The 24,674-nt window shown below is 41.4% G+C and overlaps 2 protein-coding genes across 25 annotated transcripts in view; one reads left to right on the top strand and one right to left on the bottom strand.

The window, feature by feature from the left end:
* MCPH1 (microcephalin 1) overlaps positions 1–24,674 on the bottom strand; it is a 156,223-nt gene that overhangs the window by 29,383 nt on the left and 102,166 nt on the right. The window lies entirely within an intron of this gene.
* Positions 1–24,674, top strand: part of ANGPT2 (angiopoietin 2) — a 139,824-nt gene that overhangs the window by 49,479 nt on the left and 65,671 nt on the right. For 10 of the 20 annotated variants that reach the window (XM_084826790.1, XM_084826788.1, XM_084826787.1 and 7 more), the window contains one exon: positions 1,361–24,159. The exons of 9 other annotated variants lie outside the window; for them this stretch is intronic. In XM_084826790.1, the coding sequence (XP_084682916.1) occupies positions 23,860–24,159 (300 nt within the window). In that variant the 5' untranslated portion in view covers positions 1,361–23,859. The remainder of the gene's footprint in view (positions 1–1,360; positions 24,160–24,674) is intronic. One more of the 20 variants, XM_084826800.1, reaches the window with a different exon arrangement.

Below are 24,674 nucleotides of genomic sequence, written 5' to 3'. Positions count from 1 at the left end.
GATGGCTTGCTCTCACCCCGGTCTCCTGGGATGTGGACTAATGGCTTCCAATATTGGGGTCTGAACTGAAAATAAAATGGGTGGCTGGCAGACTGATGTGCTGATTTTCCTCTCAGCTCTGCTTGGGAAGGGAAGGAGAAAGGCCCAAAGCCAGAGCCCTGCCTCAGGGGGAAGGCTTCTTCTAGGGTCCAAGCCACAGGGAGGAATGGGTATATGGGCCAGAGAGCCAGGAACTAGGCTGCTGTAAGCCTATTGCCATGAGGAGGAAACTGAAACTAGATTTTAGAAGAACACGCTTAATATTTCTGAATATCTGTAGGAGTGCATAGATCTGGTAAGATTTGCTGGAGTCAAAAAAAGCAGCATTAGAGCACATTGAACAGGCAGCATTCTAACAGATGCTCCTGGCCTGCTCCCTCTTCCAGAATAGAGATTCTGTGTCTGGGTCTGGATTTTTCGTTTGGAAGTCTGCTAATATTCTCTCGCTAGGAATGGTCTTGGAGGTCTTTTCTAGGTTCACTGCTGACTAGAGTAGGTGCTAAAACTCTGTAGTTCCCACTACTGGCCAGCAGGAATAAATGAAAAGTTCCTCTCTACACAAGAAGAATGTTTTCCTCTTCCCTTTGTGGAAGGGGTTCATCACACGGAGCTTTTATCCTGCTATTGAGATGGCTCTGTCATGGAAGTTTGCGGGCTCTTTAGATGACGCCATTACCCTCCAGGGTGTCTCCTGCAATTTCCCCCAGCCTATCCCGTGTTTTCCCCAAACACAATAAATGTATTTTTTCCAGCCCATGGAACAGGGGCGCCATGACCTCCATGTGAAATTCTCCAATAGTGGGAGAAAACGCTCTGTCTGCCTGCTGTGGGCGTTTGTTTTCAGTTGCTGTGGGCACGCACGGTCAGGATGATGAAGGCGTTGAGAATGGGAGCGGGGCATCCAGGAGCAGATTTGACAGGCGCAAGGGGACGAATCACCTGCCAATTGCAACCCCTGCCTCCACTCAAATCTTGCTGAGGAAGGACTTTCCTCGATTCCCAGGTGTCTGCCATGTACATGCTTGAGCACATTTCTCAGTTGGAGGGAGAAGAGGGTAAAATGCCTCCCTACAACGAAGGGAGACCAATCTGATCCCCCACCCCACCAAGCTCAGAAGCAACTTCCTCTATTGATTCAGAGCACCCCATTAAGTTCAATGGGGCTTACTCCCAAGCATGTGTGCTGAGGGTTGCAGACTTACATGGTGATCTTATGTGTACTCAGAAGTAAGTCCCACTGAATTCAATGGGGTTTACTCCCACGTAAGTTTGCTGAGGCTTGCAGACTGACAAGACAATCTTATAATTTATGTCTACTCAGAAGTAAGTCAGACGTTTCCTGGAGGCTGCGAAAAAAAGAGTACAGCAGAAGGTAAGTTACGAGAACAAGACCCCCCCCCCCGCTCCTTTGCACACATGCAAGGGATGGAGGAAGGCACTCCCTCAGTTCAAACCACGTGTCTGCCGTGTAAAGGAGCCCTTCTTAATCCGGCAAAGAAACCGAAAGCAGGAAGCTCTGGAAACGATGTGGATTTTTGCAGGGGTTTTGCTTAATGTAGAAACACCCCAAGTGACGCTTCACCCCTATACACATACACACTAGCCCTCTTCAGGTGTTCTACTTATCATGTTGAAACAACACATGAAGAAAGGAATATTCCAGCCCAGAGGGGGGTATGTTGTTGTAACTGTTGCCCTACAGGGCGAGGGCCTGAAGAGGAGCATCTCCTGCAAACACAACACACACAAACAGCGCAGCCTTAAAGGGCAGATGGTAAAGCTTCCTCCTTCTCTCTCATTCCTAGCACTTCCTTTTTTAGAAATTAAACACTCCGCAACTCCCTTGAAAGTTGGCTGTACACAATTAACAGTCTGTCTCATCACTACCCAACCCCCCCACCTGAAACCTCTAAGTGTTTTTCCTCTGCCCATAAAAAATTAAATGAGGTGTTGATCCTCAAGGTAACTTTCCTTCTGTATAAACTCCACAATAAGATAAAACAAAATTTAAAAACTTATGTTTTTTTTACCCTCCTCACCACAGTGCAGCTGCAGCAACAGTAGGACTCTTCCAAAGCAAGAATCAAAAGCAAAAGTTAAGCATCAGCCCAGCAGTTAGCCTAGCCCAAACCACACCTATCTACCAGCATGCCAGCTCATAGGGCATTTCTACACCAGCATAAAATCCTGCATTTAAAACAGGGCTTTCTGCTTCAGTTTTAAATGCAGGATCACAACTGACTCCCTCTACACATGCTTTCTTTCCTCCCTCCCAGGAAACAGGAAGTGCTGTGGTGGGCAAGGGAGCCTACAAATCTCCAGTGAACATATGAACACTACAGCAGGCCTTTTGGATCTCAGCTAGGGTGGCCATTAATGCACAACACCAAAAAGAGAAAACACATTGTTCAAAATAAAGAGGGTAACGATCTGCACCACATTTATGTGGGCGAATTGATATACCTACAATTTTAGAAATAATTACAAAATTACTATATTTTATATTTCTGTTTAAAATATAATACATCTCACCATAATGGGGAAGACTGGGACCAGGTGACCTGTGTTCTTTGGAATAACTGAAACAGTTGTCCCACCATACACTCCAGGTGACCTGTGTGCCTACTCAGCTGCTGTTCAGGTGCTCACTATTGATGGGCAACTTCAAGGCCCCTTTCCTGCACTCCCTTCTTATGGTTCCTGATCTTTTAAGGGCGCAATCCTATGGCTGCTAGTCAGTGGCTAGACGGCCATGGGGTAAGTCGGCTCTCGGGAACCAACCTCCACCCCCTCCTGTGCTGCCTTGTAAGCAGCACGGATCGGCCCCACACTCTGCACTCATAAGACAATGCGGAGCAGCAAAAACAGGGTGTTCCTGGGGCAGGCTGGGGCAGGGAGGGTGGAAGTGTCTTTCCGATGCTTCTTATGTGTTGTCCGGCATCCGCCCCCCTGCACTCCTACTTCTGATAGGATTGCACCCTCCACTGGACATGGACTGGAAGCCCTTCAAATAGAAAATCCTTTCAAACAGAGGACTGTCCTCTGTACAGTAGGACTATGGGGGATTCCTCTCCCCAGAACTATCACCACTTATGGGCGAACTGCTCCTTCACTGGGCAATCCTACCTATGGGTTTTTTTTATTTATAGCAAATGCTTGTATTTCAGGGCCTAAGGAACTCTGCCACTATAACTCAGTTCCACAAGCTGATGCTTTTCTGCTGCCACCAATTCTGTTAGAATACTTTAAAACCTCCTAATAACTGGTATATTATGGTGTGAGATGGGCACCAACACTAGAGACAAGATGAACTACTAATTAATTTATTAAATTTATTAAAGGGATATTTTGTACATAAGAGATTACTAATATTTACTTTGGAATTTTTAAATGACTTCTTAATGACAATTTTTAAGGACTCAAGAGACACTGTTGCTATTACAAACCTCTTAATTACTTTTTAACCTCAGGATGAATTCCCTAAGCCTCCATCCCACTGGCCAAATACACTGAGAACCAGGTCCAGCTTCTGGGTACAATCTTCCTCTGACACCAAAGCTCTTCTTGGTGTGCTACTGGCTGCTTGGACAGTTTATCTGGGTTTTTACTGCCTGCTTGGGTAACCTTCTTCTGGCTAGATGTTAGGTCAGCCTCCTGGCATAACAAAGCCACCTGCTCCCTATTCCTGATCTTTACCAGCTATGTATGGTTATCCCATAGAGAAAGAATAGCTTAACATTTAGGCCTTAGCTATTCACTTTCTCCTAGCTTACCCTTAGTTGTTCTAAAACACCACCCGCCAACCAGCAGACCTTCTCCCTCCCTTACTATCATAGACTCTACCTCCTAACGATAAACTGACATTTCCTTAACTGTTCTTTCCCAAGCTCTCTTTTCCACCTAGCTAGATTCCCCAGCCAATCAAAATTAAATTTACCTGAACCAGGCCCCATCTAACAATATTCAAAATGATTCTCCCTCCCCCTTCAGAACGTCTTTAGGCAACTACTACACAGGCCTTTGGCAGTAACCAAACAAGGCCTTAGGCCTACTCAGATACACTGCAGCCTCACAGAGGCCACATAAAGTAAGCATTACATAACAACAGTTATACACAGGACATTTTTTCACAAGGACACATGACCATTCTGATCTGAGCCACTGCGAACTGAGACAGCTATCTATATGGGGTGCAAGCAACAACAAAACAAACAACTCATTATTATTAATGGAGTAACAGCAAAGCATACAAAAAACAGGTTCCAGTGGTGCTTAAAACTTCACATGAAGGAAACAGAGGTAGGAGATGAAAAGCCGATTTGGGTTCATCAGAACGCTGTAGGCTCATGGCAAATATACCAAGCTTAGCAAGTTCTAGACTACCAATTTTTTTAGGTAACTTCTATTTTAGATCCAGACTTGAAAATGTAAGAGCTCGTCTGATAAGTATATATAAAAAAAGATAAACCAACCTATGGAGATGGAAAGTCTAGCTTATAAGAACTCTATTCACTGTGACCTACAGTAAGTACATCAATGTATTTCAACATCCACATCAAAATTCTCAACATTCTGCTTGAATTTATAAGGGGTTAACATATGACTGCCCTTCTTTTGTGAGGGAAACAGATGTCAGGAACTAATTACTTTAATGTTTCCATAAGCATCCTTTTAGTCTAGAACTGTTGTTTATTCCTTTTACACAATTTCTCACTTCCTTTTCATTCTCTCTGACATCAGTTTTTAATGAGTCGTGTGACTCCAAAGTTTAGGTAACATGTATTTATACCCATTGATTCATGAATACCAGCTTGAACCAGGAAGGTTCCTAAGCAGAGGGGACAAGGGTGCTTGTTTACCAAAATTAGTGGTAAACACTTAACGTATTTTAAAATCTACTATTAAATGTCCCTGTGTAAAAAGTATTTTTTCCTCTGAAACATTTATTACTAAGATGAAGTAAAGACAAAATTCTATAGACTGTAGTTTGGGGCATATCAACATGACTAGTAGTGCAATCTCTACACATGTTTACTCAGGCAAAAGCCCCATTGAGTTCAATGGGACTTACTACCCGGTATGGTAGTAAGTCCCATTGAACTCAGTGGGGCTTATGCCTGAGTAAACATGTGTAGAGATTGCACTGCTACTCATGTATAAATTTCTATGTATAAATGGTCTAAATGCAGATATTCATCAGGTAACTTATACATGAAGCAATAATTTAAAAGGAACGTTATCTACTATAAGAGCTGTGGGATGGGTTCCACATGTAATGGGAAAACCCTCTGTATATTTACCTTATAGAAGTCCTTATATATCACATGTAATGCCTCAGACTTCATGGGGGGGATGCAAAAATGTAATTCCTCAGCTTTGGTAGAAACTGAAAGTATCTAACTTTAAATAGTAAAATAAACTATCTAATACTTCTATACTCACAAGCATCTGCTATCAAGAACAAAACATCAGTTAAAGGATAGGAAAACATATGGAAGAGGAAACATTTGCATGATCTATGTGTGTCTTTTTGTTGGGGAACAGAATGGACAACTATGCTATAGCTTTTATTTTCTGAAAACATGACACAATCAAGCCAAAGTTAAGCATTTGAAAGCCCCATTGATTTCAGTAGCAGAAGTAAGCACATGGCTCAGTCCTCCACTGAAATCAATGAGACTCTTAAAGCTTGGCTGGATCAGTCTCAGAATTAACATATGAATATAAAATGTTTTGTTTTGTTGTACAAGTACATTCTCCAGTTTGTTCAAAATCTAAGCTAAGAACTCAACCTTGGCACTGAATTAACTTTACTTTAACCTAGAAATAAATGCTTGATCTAAAGGTGATTCAGGACAGGATAAAAAGTGTTGCTTTGAGTTTTTAGCCTTGATTTGGTTCCATCAGTTTTGATCTGTTTTGGATAGTGTAATAGATATTTTGAGTTATTAGTCTTTTTGTTAATAGCGCAAAACATTTTCTCCTAAGCGTCTTGGGCTGCAATCCTATACACACTTACCTGGGAGTAAGCCCGACTTAACACAGTGGGGACTTACTTCCTAGTATTGTGCATTGATTTGCACTGCTAAGCCTTTGAAATGGAAAGAGCTAAAATATGAATTTGTTATTAAAAAATAATAATTAAACACCCTTAATCTGGATGATTTAGAGGTGGGCAGGAGAATAAAAAGAGCAGGGAAACACACACACATCCAGCAGGAAAAAGGTTTCTCTAGCGATCGGCCAAGTATCCTGCGTTTCTTTATGAGGTAGAGGGACTGGAGCTAACTGGGGTAAAGGTCAGTAATAAAGCCTAGCAATACCCAAAATCAGTGCATCCTATCCTAATAAGAGAAAAGGTTTTGATAGGCCCACGGGACTCATTTAGCAAGATAATCTTGGAGAAGGCTCCTAGACAATCAGGGAGAAAAAAGACCTAATTTAGCCCAATCTGAACAACTTGTAGAGCTAAGGAACATGGCCTGGTAAACCTCAAGATTACATTTTAAGTGTCAGCAAATGGGAATAGTAAGTTTGGAGACCACCAATAAAGGCACGTGGAAGGGAAACGAGCAACTGCTCCAGTCTTGCTACACTTTTAGGAAAATGAGATGCAAAGGAATTTGCTGCTATAGAGGTGAGTGAGATGGGACAGAGGTAGAATCCAACAATAAAGAGAGACTACAGACCATATGGTAAGAATACTAACAGCGCAATCTTCTGAACATTTACTTTGAAGTCAGTGTCATCGCGTTCAGTGGGGCTTTGTGACAAACCTCTGTATTTTGTATATAGACTGCCCCCTAGTCTGAAATGTCTGGCAAATTAGCACACTGCTAGGATTCCTGAATAAATCAAATCTCATCTTTTTGTCCTCAATTGCACATCCAAACCATAAACTATTTTGCACAATGGTTTGTTCAGTTAGTACTGACCTGTTCTTGTATAATTCAAGTGTAGAGTTGTTAAGAAGCTGGGACCAGCTGCCAAGCAATTTTCTGATTTGCTCACTACACCAACGGCATTAGAAATGGACGGTGTTGTACTAGTGGATAAAATAACATTCTATCTCTACCAAAGGGCCAGCTTTTACTGAACTCAGATTCCCATAAAGTGAGAGGTTGCTCTTACTTCCTGTCTCCCTATCTTCATCTAAGCTGGAGGCCAAGATGCACTTTCTCAGATCATTCTTTCTACAAGAAACTCTGCATATGCTCTGAAATCCCAGATTTTAAGATAGGTTGCATGTACCTATAAGTAATATGTAAGTAGCTAAATAGACAGACTTTATTGATTTTATTGTAATTTTTGCCTTCCCTTCCAATTCCTGTTTTCTCTCAATGGGCTCAGAGGCATTGTGAGGAGAAAAAGATGGTGGGTGGCTCCAAGCTGGGGTTTTGCTGTGCAGCACACCAAACCACCCCCAAAAGGGAGGGATAAAGAAGGAAAAATAGTCCCCCACCACCTCGTAAGCTGGGGAAGGCAAGGAGGAAAGGCAGGGTAGTGAGCAGGGGAAAGTGGGGGTGCCAGGGGTTGGGAAAGGTCACAGGGGATTGGGGAGGGCATGGTGTAACAAACCCCTACACAGTGATGTAGCTCAGCAGTACTCCCTAGAGGATCTAGTAAGCTAGCCCCATGCTGGGATGCCTGAACAGGCTTATCTCACTTTTTTGTCCTCTAATATGTATCCAAAAACTTAAGCTGTTTTTTAAAATATAATGATTCAAATCAGTTGAGCCTTTTGAGATGCAAGTTTACAGTTATTAGGAAGGTGGGTCCAACCACTAAGTAATTTTCTGATGTGCTGGCTAGAGCACTGACATGAGGAATGGAAGCTATTACATGACCGGACAAAACAAGAATCACTCTCCCCTACAGAATTGTCTTTTGTCGAACTCAGATTCAATACAATTTGAGGAGCCCAATGAATGTTTTCTTGGTGCAAGGGAAAAGGAAAATACTCATTAAAAAAATGGTTTGGTGGTATGGTGAAAATACAGCACAGTTCTCTGGTTTTAATCATTCTTTACATCCCACAGTCAGTGGATTTACGTGGGAGCAGTACTGCAACCTAAATTCTACTGGAATTAAAAGTTCAACTTAAATAAATAGAAATAACTTGCAAGGAAGTATGCTGAGGATCTGCATGTAAGTCAGTTTACATAGTTTTATATTACTTCCAAAATTATGTTTCTAGCCCCCACCCACGCCCCAAGCTGAAGATCTCACAAAAGTGCCTCTCTATCTGCCCGTCAAAAAGAGGCTATGCAGCTGGAAGTAAAAAGATAATGCCAATGGGATCCAGGCATCCCTTTTAAAGGAGCTAAGTAATATACTATGTGGATTTATTTATTTATTTATTTGTAAAAAAGAACTGCCGGAGGAAGGGAAATCACTACTTTCCCAGGAAAGAAAATTTCCTGAAGCACATCTGGCAAACTGTATCTTTTACTCCTTTTATAAGGTGAGTTATGTTGAGTGAATGCTTTTTTTAATTTAAAGGGGAAGATCTAATTTGTACTTTAAATATACTGAGCGAGTATTTGCTGTTTTATGTCTGAAAGTGTATAATCAATCAAAAACAAGCAGGAAATCACAGTACAAAAACAACTATTCCATTTGAAGAATACGCTGAACATGAAGAAGACAAGACAGATAAGATGAAAAACTAAAAATTATTTAAAATTATAAAATGATGGGATTAATATGAAGCAAGTGAAGTACCCAAACTCCCCTCCTTGGACTTTGTTTTGCCACCCGTGAGAGGCTATGAGGCAGGAGAGACAGCTGCAGGACTGGGAAGGCTCCAGATTCAAAAACATGCAAAATTGTGCAATACTGATTTATTGATTTGATTATCAATCAAATAATAATATAAAATTATTTGATTTATATACCACTGTATTTCTTGGGCTCAGGGTGGGATTACAGTACATAAGGGTGGCCATATTTTCTCTTTTACAGAGAACAGTCCTGTATTTCTGTGTTCTGAATATTTTATTGTATTTGACTAATAGCCAGTACAAGCAACATAACTTAAAACATTATGCAATAACAGAATGTAAACAGAAATCAAGTTAATTAATCACCTGCAGAGTCCACTGCAATAGAATTCAGAGTGATTGCACAAATATATTTTCCAGCCTTAGCAAACAAAGCTGTTTTGTGTGTAACGTAAGGGTCGCAGTCTGACAGTAACCAACAAATCTTCACACAGATACTTTTACCCTGTAAGGATGCCAAAATCTGTCTCAGGAATCTCTCCCTGTGATTTTGATAAAAATTACAGTACAGTAAATAATGTGAGATATCCTCTACCTCTCCCGTACCACAGATACAGAACCGTAGGTTTCTTGGAACATGCCTATATCTTCCATCCAAGAACGCTATGGGAATGATTTGGAAGCATAGTTCTGTGAAAGAGGTTCTCAAAGAAGCAAAAGTAACAGTTTACAGGTATTGAGCTCTTCCATGATCTGTTTTAAACAAATAATACCAGTGAGAAAAGTTTGAAAATTGAATTTTCTAGGTCCTGCCTATTACCTATTCCATAAATCCAATCCCTCAATTTGTTTTTGGCTCCCAGTATAGTAAAAATAACTGGTAGAAGGTTTTTGTAGGTTAGCAACTCTTAGCATGACTTAGCCCAGCCACCCTTCTTCATTTGTTCTCTTAAGCAAAGCTTGGGGAGGTGATCTTCTGGCATGTCCAGGACCCTCTTATAATATAGAAGGGCCGCCTTCTGAGCCGTAGCTCCTACTGATACCATGCCTGTCTGTGCCCTGAGGAAGGGAGCTGGGGTCCCTGGGGGTTCTGCCAGTAAGTATTTCAAAAACGTGTTCTGAGAAGCCTCCAGCTCCTTCAAATTGTTACGACTGACCCCTCAAATCTCAATCCCATATTGGATTTGAGCAACCACTTTTCCAAGAAACACTTTCAGAGCAGGAGCCACCAACCTGCTTTCCATGGAGGAGAAAAATTTCAAAATAGCTTGAGTTGTCTTCTGTGCTGTTATTTTAATGTTCTGGAGCTGAATCTTCCAAGAACTTGTCTCACCAAAATATACACCCAGGTATTTGAAGGAGGAGCCCTGCTCTATCTTATTTCCATCCAGCCTCCAGTTGTACCTGACGGGGACTTTTATCAAAGATCAACACCTTGGATTTAGAATGATTAATTGTGAGCTGTTCCATTTGGCAGAAATCATAACGTTTGTTCAGACCAATTTTGTTCATGGAGAGCAGTACCAAGTCATCTGCGTAGATTAATACTGCAACTTTACGGTTGCCTACTGTAGGAGGGAAGTGCTCTGGGCAATTTAACACATTTACAACGTTATTAATATAAAGATTGAACAAATGCAGTGCCAACAAACAACCTTCTTTGACTCCTTTGGTTGTACAGATTTCTTCTGACATCTGTCTAGCCCTTACCCTCATAGTTGTGCTTGTATAAAATTCCCAAATTAGGAATAGCAGTCTCTTATCAATATTGGTCTCTGCAAGCTTATCCCACAATTGACTCCTATTGATTGAATCAAAGGCTGAGAAGTCAATGAAAGCAGCGAAGAGCCTTTTTGGAAGGACCAGTCGTATATTTATAAATTAAATGGTGCAAAACAAAGTTCTGGTCCACAGTGCTATGACTTTTCCTAAACCCAGCTTGTTCCTGATGTAAAATATTATTTTCATCTCCCCAGTTTGACAGCCTCTGGAGGAGGAAACGGCTATAGATCTTGGAGCTGACATCCAGTAAACTGATTGGCCGATAGTTCTGACGCTTAGATTTATCTCCTTTCTTGTGAATTGGAAGTATTATGCTCAACTTCCATCCTTCAGTGACGATTCCCATGGTATTAATATGAGATAATAATTTTGCTAACAGAGGTGCCCATCATTCAGGATTACTCTTAAAAACCTCCGGCGGGATCATATCCTCCCCAGGTGCTTTGCACGTTGCTAAGGCATGGATAAGTTTCCAGTGATTGGGGGCCATTCTGGACGTGCTGCCAAGGCCTGGAAGGAAGTTGAACCATCACTGCCAGTACTTATATCATTTCCAAAAATGTTACTAAAATAAATATGCCAAGTATGAGCTGAAATACATGCCTCTAATGTGGGATGTGCTCCCTTATGTATTATAGTAATCAAGTCCCAAAACTTTCTGTCGTTCCTTTCCATGGCTGCAAGACCCAACTCCTTCCACTGAAACATCATAAATGTCATTTTTTTCTTTCTAAGAAGGTTCTTGTAAGCTAAGTGACAGGAAGCCAGCGCTTCTAAATCTACTTCCAACTTCAGCCACCTTACCCTCCTAGACAGGTTCTTTTTAGCTTGTCTGCATTCTGTGTCATACCACCCAATTTTATGAGAGACCAATCCAGGTTGATGGACTGTTCTTGTTAGGAGTGGCCTTAACACACTGACTATAATCAAGCTGCCATCTATAGGATCAACGAGTTCTTCAACAATGTTTTGGCGTACTCCCTAGTCCTCTATTTGAAGGGTTGCCAGAGGACTGTCCTCTATTTTGAAGGCCTGTCCAGTTCAAGTCCAGCTTACAGATAAAGAACCTCCAGAAGGGAGAGCTGGGCCTTGAAGTTGCCCATCAAGAGCAGACTGAGCAAGGCACACAGATCACCTGTTCACAGTCTTCCACACTATGGTGACATGTACTATATTTCTATTTAAATTACAATAATTTCTAAATTTGCATCTCTACATAACAAATTAGCACATGCAGTTTTTATGCAAACTGATGTCTCCTTTTGTCCTCTTTTTTGGTGATTAATGTGCTTTTGTTTCACAAATGGCCATGCAAGGGGCAGGCAGTCTAAGAAAAAATATAGTTAAAATATTTATATTTCACCTTTCTGCCTGACAATAGAACTCCAAGTTGTTTACAATAAGAGAAAACACTTTTAAAATGGCATTAGTGACTGAAAGTACTGTGCTCTAACTACTGCTCTTTAAAGGTTTTGCAAGTCCCATGGGAAAACAACTCCCATGAACTGCAGAAGAGTACCCATGTTAGTCTGCAGCACAATGATGCAAAGTAAAGTCAACATTCTGCGTGTCAAGAGACACCTGCATTCCTGGTTGCATAATACTAAATTATTCTTTGAGCTTTCATAGACAAGATATGTCTGAAATAGACAAATAAAGTGGTAATTTATGCACTTTATATTTTTCCCTTTAGAAGAGCTATATACAAGTCAATTACAGCAAATAATTGGGCATCATTTTCCCATAGATGACATCAAATAAGAAAAATATAGCTAATATATCAAAACAACATGTAGTAAATTAATGCAATAACTTCTGTGTATAGGAAGCGTGCACAAAAGATGTAGGTAGCCATGTCCTAACCTGGTCCATTAGAAAAAAATATCCAAAAATCACAAAAGGGTAATACGTTTATTAGGACCAACATCTCTTTACCGTCACAAAAGAGTAAGCAAGCTTTTGAATTCTCCAGCATTTTTCTTTAGGTTGAATATTAAGCAAAATAGCAGGGGCAAGGGTTAATCCTTGTGTGACTGCTCTGGCATGTACAGAAACCAGAATTATGGCCATGTATCCAGCCATGGATGACTATGTGGGTTTATCATTAGTTTGAGGGCTTATCACATATGAAACTTAAAAAGATCTCAAATAGGAATGTGAGGGAGGGAGGGCATTCTAGAACATGGAGAGTATAGCCACATCAGCATCCTGTGGTAGAACTAGTAGGATAGTATGGGAGATTCCAAGCATTTCCCCTCCCTCAGGCATCTAACAATGACATCGATGAGAAAGGACACCAAGAGCAGAAAGCTAATGTGTGATTGGCCTGACGCATCCACAAACCATAACCTTCACCACAAAAGTCATCATATTTGGCCAAGAAAAACATGACAGGCTATTCTAGGCTAGCCAAGTAGACCTCTGTGCTTCTTTTTGCAAGAAGAATTCTTGGGATTCCTAAAGAGGCTGGGATTATTTCTCTGCAGTGTGGTCAGACAACCACACCTCCAGTACAGAATACATAGAAAGTTACCACTGTAAACTTTCCTTGGTACCTCTAACAGTTTTTCCAGTTGAGATGGAACCTGGGACCTTCTGCATGCAAAGCATGTGCTTTTCCACTGAGCTATGGTCCTTTTCTTGCCTTGTTAAAGCAGTATCGTTTTAGACTAGTGGACAAAGATGAATCAACACACCACACGTGCAAATATGATACAAGCAGAAATCAGGAACCCAAAGTGCCTGCAAGTGGACGGACCCACACAAGGTCCACCACAACCTTTTACAAAGGGCCTTTTCTCCACACAATACACAATCCCATCCTATAACACAATATCTGGAGTTTATTTAGGAGGGGGGAAAGATACAAGAGGAAAAAACTAGGGAAGGCAACAATCACACACATACACAGAATTCCAAGTAAAACCAAAAAGTCAGTCTAACTTATCTAGTCACATTACCTATTTGAGTATAGTCTTTGGTGCTAGAACATATGCCAAGTTTATTGCAGAGAGGATGGTCTGAGAGAAAGAGAGAATCTATGGGGATCTCCACTCAGTAAAAGCCAGGCCCTTTGCAGAGGCTGATGGTTGGTCTGCCCAATAACATAATTGTGATGTCAGTGGTCTAGTTAGCAAATCAGAAAATTACCTAGTGGCTGGACACACCTTCTGGGACAATGGTAACTTAGCTCTCAAAAGCCCAAACTGGTTGAAACCAGTTAGCCTATTCAAGAAAAGGGATTAAGGGTTTGTTCTCATTTTGGAGGACAAAGAAGTGAGATAAGACTAGATAAAACTATTCTGGTTGCTCAGCAGGATGACAACTGACCAGATGTTCTAGGGGGCACTGTGAATTTATATCAGAAGTAAGGGTTAGTCACACACTTGCAGTACAGGGATGGGGGTGAAGGCGATACAGCAACAACACATTTGTTCTGCAATCTTGTGTACAATTCCCTGGGATTAAACCTCACTGGACACAATGGGACTTACTTCTGAGTAGAAATACATAAGACTGTATAAGTGAGCTATAGTTATCTCCCCCCCCCCCCCACACACACATTAACTCCTGTTTTTATTCAAGCTTGTCATTCCACTGCTGGATAAACAAAATAGCCCCAGATTCCTTCCTCTTTGTGTGAATCCACTTTTCTTGAAGAGTTGAGTGAGGAGGAAAAGAAGAAAGACAAATCATTCTGTTGATTTGTATAAAGTCAAATACAGTTTAGAATGTCTCTCACCCACCACTCTCCCCTGTTGAGAAATCCCAAAGACTTGCTCTGGATGGTATAAAGAAGAGAAAGACCAGAAGGGAAGAAAAGAAAAAGAAGAATGCATGTGGGAGGGTTATACAAATTTTAATCAACTTAATGAGGTGAGGTGGCTAAGGGCTTTTCTTGCTTTTTAAAAAAATGTAATACTTACTTAAAAGCCCCACTCCTGCTGGCAGCATGATGAGGCACTCTGCATGCAGCCTCCCCAGCACTTCCTGGAACATGATGACACATACTCCTAACCCTCCTTTTGGTATAAAGCTATAAAGCTGCCTGAAGCTATATGGAAGAAGTTAAAGGTGGAGGGCTAATTAAATCCTTTGCTGCGCTGAAGCTAGTGAGCTTCTGCACGAGCCAAAAGTTCCAGTTTCAGGCAGTAAAATCAGATGCTGTGTGAACTACCAGTATTTCACAGGGAACTTTTCCTGCCCTTCTCCCTCCCTCTTTCAACTTTCATTGCAAGCAAACTCCCAGCAGTGGGCATGCAAGAAGCAGATATCAGCCTATAAAAAAAGAAAGATCTAATTTACATGCAACACTAAAGCTCTTACATGGAATGTTAAGATGAAGAAGAACCAGAAAATGCATTAGAATAATACTTTTTGCCAGTTTCATTGTTTATCCAATGAGAACTATACAAGTTATATGAAAATTATAGGCATGTGTGTGTGTCACCAATAATCTGGTGGTCTCCAGTCTACAGCACATATATACTTAATTACTAGCCAATTCAGCTTGTTATGCTTCTATATTGGCATTTCACTTTAGATGCTACAGACATTTATAAGATGAGGGGAAGAGAAGAATGGCACAGAGGAGAAAGCAATAAGCAGAATGTGGAAGGAAAGGAAGCAGTGTCTACGATTGTTTTAAATGCTGCCGTCTTCATGCTATACCCCTTATTGCCCTGCCAAGGGAGTGAGTCCTAAGGTCTCCTAGTCAATGATGAGTTCAGAGGGAAAAGGCAAGCTTATGTTAAGGGAGATGTCATTGGGGCAACTCAAAAGATCTGGGGCACAGCTCAGAATATTTGGGGCATGTGCCCTTGTATGCCTTCTTCGACAGTGCCCATGGAGTGTTGGCATATGTCCAGAACCTCTCTTTAGAAATAAGTTCCACTTCCACTGTCAGCGAACTATAACCAGAAAATGCAGATGTTCCACTAAAAAAACCAGCCACTAAACCCCCCCCTCCCCAATTTCTCTCTAGAAATTGTTCACAAAAATCAGCTTTCCCCTCTTTCCTTCTTGTTTTGGCAAGCTGTATTTGCTTATTCTTTTGGCAAGTTGTATTTGCTTATTCTTTTGGCAAGCTGTATTTACTTATTCTCCCCCTACTACACTCTTAAAATTCCCAGGAGCCTGTTTTCAATACCATGGAGGTAGTGGTGGTGGTCCACCACTACCTCCATTTTTTTTATGGGAAAAAGTACCTCTGAGAATGTGTATGAAGCGTGCCTTTCCCCTACCACTGAAATGCAATCTTCAACCCCTCTAACCTTCTAAACAGTCACAATTCAAGAGAAGGTCACCTCAAATCACATACTTAGCAGAGCATGTTTCTTATAAATAAGGACTGAGCCCACACTCATATCCATGCACAAAAAAATTACACTCTGAGTTTCCTCTCCTTGTGGCATCTTAAAAGGTCCCTGAAAAAGGCAACTTACTAGCACAGTAAGACCTTAAGAAAAAGAAAAAGTTCATCCTGCCTTTCATCCCCATAACCATTCAAATGTTCATTGCAACGCCAAGTAATAGGCTTGGGAGAAATATAGAAAGCCATCCAATAGTAAGAGCTTCTAAGTTCCATGTAACATTAACACCTTTATGAGGGGAAGGTTCAGAGGGTAAAATTCAACAAATGGATTTAAAAGAATACATTTTTGCCAGTTCATTGACCTCTGTTCACATAAATACATTATTTGAAAATTATAGCTTTTGGCATCACCATAACCTATTGAGTATTAAGGAGACCGAGCTACACATAACACCAGCTGGGTTGATTTTTGATGCCTATATACTAGATTTTAACTTTTAGTTTTCCCTTTAGTGCAAATGGGGAAAAAGGGAAGGAGAATTGGGGGACAAGAAGAGAGAACCACAAAAAAATGGCTCCTAAAAATTGGGAAGATGGGATTTCAATTTTAACATGGTCAGGAATTTGCAGACACCTGGGTTGCAGTTTGGAATGTGGGAAACACCTGGGATCTCTTCCTTTCTCACCCCATCTTTCATTTAGGTGAAGAAGGAGAGAAGAGGCCAGTTCAGAGATAACACACTTCATGCTCATGCTTTCCCTTCTCTCTCCTCACACTCCATGGTACCCTCACTCATTTCCTGATTCAAGCAAACCATCATTTGTCAGGATGTCTGAACTGGATAAAGTATGATTTGCACAAATCGTAGTTTACATCCAACCCCAAACTGGAAACACACTACAAATCGTGAGTGCGATCTCATTTGTGCAAAACCTCATTGGCCGAATTTGGATGCCATGGCAAACTAGGGTTTGTGCGAACCACAAAGTAAGGGAGGGAACCAGAGAATGCAATGACAGGAGGGAGCATATGAGCACAAAGCCTGTTAATGGGACCTGAACAGGGCCAAAGTGTCTTCAGCATATTGCTTCTCTGTCCCTAAAGCAATTTCCAACATCCTGAATCTCCTAAAAGGTAGTCTGTGGGTTTTTGTTTTTTTTAATACTTTGGGCTACAATGTCACTAGTTATTTTTAACAGAATAAACTGAAGTCTGCTTCTGTTTGGAAATAAGATTTCCACTGAAGGGCTGAGACCAAAGGGGATGGTCTCCTTGGGTCATTCCTTTCAGTAAGCTGCAGAGTGAGCATGGACCCTTCTTTTACTCTGTGATACTAAGCTTCAGCCAGATTTCGATGAGAGGGAAACCTCTGTGGGAGAAGAAGTTGTTAAGAGTTGTACTTGGAGGGGGTGGCTTTTCTATTTCTGTAGGCTCCTGTGACAGGGGGTGGGGGTGTAGACATAGAGTAAGACTGAATGCTGGGGTGTGTTTTTCCCCTTTATCTGCTAGCTAAGGCTTCAGTGAGAGGGGAAGGTGGGATAAAGGATGACATGCCATTTGTTAAGGAATTGTGAAGGTTAGGCTGGGGGTTGATCTGTGCTTTGATTTTTATTTTGGGGGGTGGGAGTCACTTTTGCTTTTTCTTGTACTCTATCTTGTTGTTGGGGCCCTGGTAGGGAATATGCATCAGGGAGAGATCCTTGGGGTCAGGGGATGACCATTAGAAGGGTATGGGCAGAGGAAGGAATAGCAAAGGCAGGCGGACTGGCAGTCCTCCTCACCTTCCAGTCTACCAAGGTCCTGGAGGTTTTAGTGGCACCCCCCCCCGGGGGGGGTTAATGGGGGTGCTCTTGAATGGCAGGTCAGTAAACTAAGAGCATGATCATCCAGGATTTGATCCTGCATATGAGAACTGACCTAGCAAGTACTACAGAGACCTGTGGCTTTTCTACAGGAGGCTTTCAACCCACACCTTTACTGAGGGTTCTGCTTCCGGATTCTTTGTGGGATGAAGATGGGCTCCTTTACACGTGTTTTTCCCCTGTAGTTTTTCTTTCTCTGTCTTTCTATATGTTCCATTGCACAACCACTAGGTGATGCTGTGTTACTGGAACTACACAAATACACTAGGCTTCTGTAACACCATTGAGAAAAATACCAGACTTTCTTCATTAAGAAAAAAAAACCATGATAATGGTTGCAAAGCATGGGAGAGGCTCTGGAGGATGACAGTGTCATGTAAAGCACTTGCAGACTACTGTGAGTGAGGAATCATGAGCGCACAATAAAAGTTTCATGTAGAAAGGCTACTGGCTGGATAAAAGTGTGTGTGTGTGCGCGCGCGCGTGTTAATTTGTCCCAGCTCTGTCCACCAAGATGCTCTGTATAGCACCAAGCAAGACTTGGGGGTGGGGGGCAGGGAGGTGGAGTTGCTGTATTATCATAGTTCCATCACTCTGTCAAGAACAGCGATTTTCCAGTTTTAAGTGGAAGCAATCTTCCAGTTTTTAGTGTTTGTTCTTGAGGATAAGTGGCTGAGCCAGAATAAAGACTCTGCTGGTGTGCCACAGAGCCTGCTGCCCAACAGTCTCCCTACCTGAGTTAGCCAGGGTGGGCTTCAGCATGAAGCTGGAGTGCCCCAGACTGGTGGTGGTGGGTGATTTCAGTATCCATGCAAAAGTTTCCCTATGAGGAGTAGCTCAGAACTTCATGACTTCCATTGCACTACGGGTCTTTCCCAAATGATATCAAGCTCCGTTCATAAAGTAGTACATACACTTTTTTGTTCTGAATGGGATGATGGTGATCTAGGTATGGAGGGCACAGTATGTGGTCCATTTGTCATGGACAGATCATAATCTGGTGGGGTTTAGGCTTACAAGGAAGGCATAGCTTCTGCAGGGATGGGAGACCTATTAGAAAGGTTCATCCACAGAGCAAGATGGATCCACATGGTTTTCTGACTGCTTTGGGGAAGTTTCTTCCTGCCTCAAGCAGTGATTCTGTGAAAGTCCTGGTCAATCTCTGGGATATGGAAATGACTCAGGCAGTTGACACAACTGTTCCTGAATGTCCTCTCTGTATTGGTGGAGGTTGGCAGGCTCGCTGGTTTTCCAGGGAGCTCAGGGCAATGAAGCACCAGGGAGTGATGGTGGAGGAAAACTCAGGCCAAATCCAATCAGGCACAGGGTACAGCCCTATGCTGTGGTGATGATGGCAACAAAGAAATTGTATTTTCTTTGCATCTGCACAATCATCCAGTGGGATTATTCTGACTTGTGGAAAGGTCTGTTTCATCAAGGACTGATGAAAGCTGAAGACAACTTAGTTGCATGCTGTGACATTTCTGCAAGACACTTTACGGACAAATTGCTCATATCAGCTCTGACTTGAATTCCATGGTTATGGTAGATCCTAATGATGTATCTTTGGTACCTTCTTGTCCTGTTGTAATAGATACATTTCAATTTATACAGCCTGAGGATACAGACTGTGAACAAGAATCTGGTAGCATGAGATCGACCACATGCATTCTTAACCCTTGCCCTTCCTGGCTGATTAAAGAGCCAGAGGAGATCTGGACAAGTGCGTACAGAGTGTGGTAAATGCATCTTTGGAGAAAGGAGGAGTTATGCCATTCAGCGTTGTGGTGGCTGTTGTGAAACCTTATTAAAGAAGCCCTCTTTGGATCCCACCATGCTAGATAATGTCTGACCCGTCTCTAATTTGCCATTTTGGGGCAAGATTTGAGACTATGGCAGCATGTCAGTTCTAGGAGTTCATGGATGCAACAGATTATCTAGACCCATTTCAATCCAACTTTGGGACCTGGGTTTGGTTGCCTGAGTAGATTATCTCTGTTGGGAGTTAGACAGGGGGAGTACATCCTTGTTGGTTCTGTTGGACCTCTTAGTGACTTTTGATATGTAGTTCTATTCCTCGTTTCATCCATTACTGAAGAAGTTAGTAATGTGTCAGGAAGGAGTAATGGGCTGGATGAGGGCTAACAAACCAAGACATAATCCAGACTAGAGATATATCATTTTGATGCCATGGAAAAACCCCAGTATTTTTCCATTTCCCCCCCATAAAAAAATGGAAATTTGGAAGAAAATTGAAAAATAAGCACTACTTTTGTTAGCCGTTTTTACAGATCTAAAGTCACTTCGTTGCTTTAGGGCAGCCTTCCGCAACCTGGTGCCCTCCAGATGTTTTGGACTTCAGCTCCCATCAGCCCCAGAGAGCATGGCCAATGGTCAAGAATGCTGGGTGTTGTAGTCCAACATCTGGAGGGCAGCAGGCTGCTTTAGGAACATATATTATGTATAACTAGGTTTTATCATAAAAATTATCATTAAAATTAAAAACTTAAATGTAATAGTTAATAAATTTGCAATTATTGTCTGAATAAACTATATTTTTAAATTTAATACACAAACATAATTTTATGAGCAAAACAAGTTATACGTAATATATATTTAGTTTCTATATTATGTCTGACCAGAGGGAATTTCAGCAAGTAATCCCTGAAACATGTGAATCATCCTAGAAGCCAGAAGAAGCAGGCAGAACTAGAGGCAGAGGAAGATTGGTGTACAACATCTGTTCCTGTTTGTATGGAAGTTTAGAGAAATTCCTAAATCTGTTCCCATTTGTGGGGTGGAGCTTAGGAAAATTCAGTCTGAAGGAAAAACTAGTGAAATTTTATTTAGCTGGGAAAGACTTAACTCAGGAGTGGTAAGCAACCATAGTTAATTTAAAAACCTTTAAGTAATCTCAACCTATTATTTGCAGAGTGACATTTTATTCATTTTTGTAAATAATTTATTTTAATTAACATCTTACTTTTTCTTAATTTTGAACGGTTGTCTCTAATGATGGCATGAAGCCAATGCCATAGGAACCAGGCTACCAAGTTTCTTTTAGGTAGAGAAGGTTTATTCTAGTGGCAGCATTTAAAAGATTTTACAGCTGAGGCAGCATCCTCTAGTGATGAGGTCTCATTAAGAACTTTATTAAAAATGGTGGCAGTCAGTTCTATAGACCCAAGTCTCAAAGTTAATTTTAAAAAAGGAACAGCTGGGATAACTCATATGCTGTTCCATCGCATCTGGTGGCAGTGTTTTCACATGTGGATTTTGGATTAGAACTACATTAATTGCCTGTTAGGGCATCTAACCAGAACAAGCCCAGAAATACAGGACTCTATAGAACAAAACCCAAACTGTCAAGAATGCACATTTTCTTCCATATTATGATATGATGACTCTCCTCACACTTTAGGAAACTGAGCATGATTTGGAGCATCCTTAAATGTCTATCAGTAAAATACACATTTAATCAATCATTTAATAAGGAATGGAAGAAATAAGAAGACCCATGCTGGATCAGACGAAGGGTCCATCTAGTCCAGCATTAGTCCAGGGGCACCACCTGCCCCTTCCAGAAACGAGTGTTTTTGCTTGTGTTGGTGCTTGCCCCTGGAAGCGCTAGATCGTGGCGGTACGGAGACTAGGGCTGGCTCCGCGCGCACAGCCCCTATTGGATACTACCCTATGCTAGGAATTTTACAGTGAGATTAAAAAAAAACACACACATTTCCCCCTATGGCTTCATTATTTCCAGAAATTTTTCATCTATGTGAAAATTCTTCTTCTTACATTTTTTTGGAAATAATAGGGTCGGGGAACAATATATAAACACCTTGTCTTAAATATTTTATTCATTATTATAAAAGAAAATATTTCATAATCGAAAACTGTTCAGTTTTTTGGAAAACAAAAACAGTTCTTGGGAAAAAAAATGTTTTTTCCCCACATTTTTCAAGTTTTTTTTTCTAGGCCTTCACATCCCTAATCCAGACAAGACAGAGATGGTCTTGGTCAGGAGACAGATGGAATCTGGTACAGGAATTCAGTCTGTTTCAGATGGGGTAGTACTCCCCTTGAAAATCAGGTTCGCAGTTTGGAAGTGCTTCCGAACTCGGCTTTCCACTCGGATGCTCAGCTGGTGGTGACTGTAGCCAGGAGTGCCTTTGACCAGCTTGGGCTGGTACATCAATTATATCCATTCCTGACAAGATCAGACCTGGTCATGGTGACACATGCCTTAGTTACATCTAGACTGAGTCACTGCAATGCGTTCTACAGGGGGCTAAATTTAAAGAGTCTTCAGAAACTGCAACTGGTCCAGAATGTAGTAGCAATAACGCTGGTGGGTGCTCTCTACAGGATCATGTCACGCCTGTCCTGCAAGGGCTATACAGGTTGTCAGTTTGTTTCTGTGCACAATTCAAAGGGTTGTTGATGACCTTTACAGCACAATATAGCTTAGGTCCAGGATACCTTGGGGGCCACGTCCTTGAATACCAGCCTGCCTGCATCCTAACAACTGACACAGTTGTTAGGTGGGGAGGAGGTAGATAAGACCCATTAAGGCTGAAGCACAACTATCTCTCTCTAATCCCCCTTCCCCCTTGAGGAGTGGGGAGAAGGAAAGGGAAAGGGAGGGGAAGAAGTTGTCTCTTGCAATTTGACACTGTCATGACAACAAGGACTAAGCCATGTGCTTTTGTAATTGGTACTTTGTCTTCAAATGAAAAGTGGGATGAGCCTGGGGATCATTTGCATAAAGGGGTGTGTGTCTGGGGCAGTGGGATTCAAAGTATGACTGTATGGACTGAGTACTTCCTTCCTGTTGAAAAAGCATGAGTCATCCTAAAACTGCAATATCAACTTTGACCAGTAGAGGGTGCCGCAGTGTTAGGAGTTGCACAAGATGGCAGATGTCACAAAATGGCCACCATGCTTCAGAAATCCGAATCCGAAGCTTGCACACCCCTACTTTTTTTTCTCTGCCTTTCTATATGTTCCGTTACACAGTCACAAGGTGGCGTTGTGGTATAGCAGAATTGCGCAAATACACAAGGCATCTATAACACCATTGAGAAAAATACCAGACTTTCCTTATTAGCAGACAAATGGTTGCAAATTATGGGAGAGGCTCTGGAGGATGACGACATCATGTACAGGACCCGTCATGTACAGGACCCGCAAGCTACCGTGAATGACGAATCATGACTGCAAAATAAAAGCCTCATGTAGAAAGGTTCCAAATTGACACTCACTTTAACTGCAGTTCTCTGCATGGCAAAAGTCATCTTGTTTAGGCCAGCATTTGTTCTATCAGATGGGCAAGGGGTTGGGCGGGGGGGATCTTATTGTATTTTATGATTGGTTTTAATTGTTGTTAGCTGCTCTGTGGTGCAAAAGCACCAGAAAGGCCAGATAAAAATGTTTATATATAAAAATAAATAACTATGAACAAAATGCTAAGCAAATAAATAAATATGCACAAATGCTAAGTTGACGGATGATTAAATTCAAAGGGACTCAACCCATCTCTCCAAGAGGAAGCAAAGAAATGTATGTGACTGTACTTTTAAAGTATTAAAGATACATTATATATCCGCATTTTAAATAAAAACCACACCCACATAATAGAAGATTTTCTATGAAAGATCTCGAGACCCTTAATTGAGGAGGTGCTTAGGAAATTCAGTGCTCCTGCAGCTGATCCATTTTTCCTCCCAGAGGGGTTTCCTGCAGCAAACTAAATGAATAAACAGCATGTTCTGAACAGTCACGCTGCCTCACACAACAAGACCCTCACCAGGAAGATAACAGATACATGAGAAGTGATTTTAGCAGCACATGTTTTAGTCCTCTTATCAACGCATCTGAAGAAAGGACAGTAATAATTTGGATAACAGAGAATAACATGTGCTTTAGAAAAGAAAAACATGATATCTGAAAATGGAACACAGATCTAACAGCAGCTGAGAGAAACCTGCATGTGACAGTTTGGAACTTTTTAACCACACTTGGGACACAAGGAATTGTGATTCATTCCCCATTTACACATGTCAGTGGGGCACCGACGGTTGGAAGTGGCTATCCAGCTAATCTGAGCTCTTTTAACAACATTCAGTCTGCTGATATATGAAAGAAAAAATGTGGCTGCCTGTTTATTTTATTTTGAGCTGCAGTCTTGTCCTAGTTTCAGGATACAATTCCTTTCGGAAAAGCATAGAGACTCTAGGCAAGAAGCAGTATCAAGTCCAGCATGGATTGTGTAGCTATACTTTTCTTTTGCCTGAGATGGACAATTGCCGATCTTCTTCTACCTCCTATGTTTCTAATGCAGTACAGAGGGATGCACCCTTAGATTATGACGATTCTGTTCAAAGGCTTCAGCTGCTTGAAAATATCCTGGAAAACAACACTCAGTGGCTAATGAAGGTAAAATATAACAATATAGCTTCTATTGTACATGTATGCTCAGGGTTTACAACACAATATGCCAATTTGGTGGTATTCTTGTTGCAGTTGGATAGATTGTGTAGATTACGGGACAATTTATTCAGCTACTCTTTGCAAACAACTTTATTGACATGTGAATAGAAATTCAGGCAGTTCACAGCCATGTGAAAAATCTAGCACAAGGAAATGTGTTTCCTGAACTAGAGAACTGGTTTACTGATAATTTAAATTAAAATGTTATCCTCTTGCTTTTCAGAGACAGCTCTCAAAGTGGGTTTTGTGAACAGTGGCTACTTTATTCCTACCCATATTATATTTTCAGAATGCTATGCTGAGGGTGCGTGTGTATGTGCATGTGTGCTGCACACACTGGCATGTAACTGTGAGTTATGCAGTGTTTCATATCTGGCATCACATTCCTGGACACAACAATTCCAAAAGAATTTACTTCCAGTTAAATGTATTTAGGATTGCAGGCTTTAGTCTAAAATTTA

This window comes from Heloderma suspectum, chromosome 1 (assembly GCF_057233095.1).
Source record: "Heloderma suspectum isolate Gila_16-S chromosome 1, 16-S_ref, whole genome shotgun sequence".
Lineage (NCBI taxonomy): Eukaryota > Metazoa > Chordata > Lepidosauria > Squamata > Helodermatidae > Heloderma > Heloderma suspectum.
The sequence above is the reverse complement of the archived record's forward strand: the minus strand, read 5'-3'. Positions and strand labels throughout refer to the sequence as shown.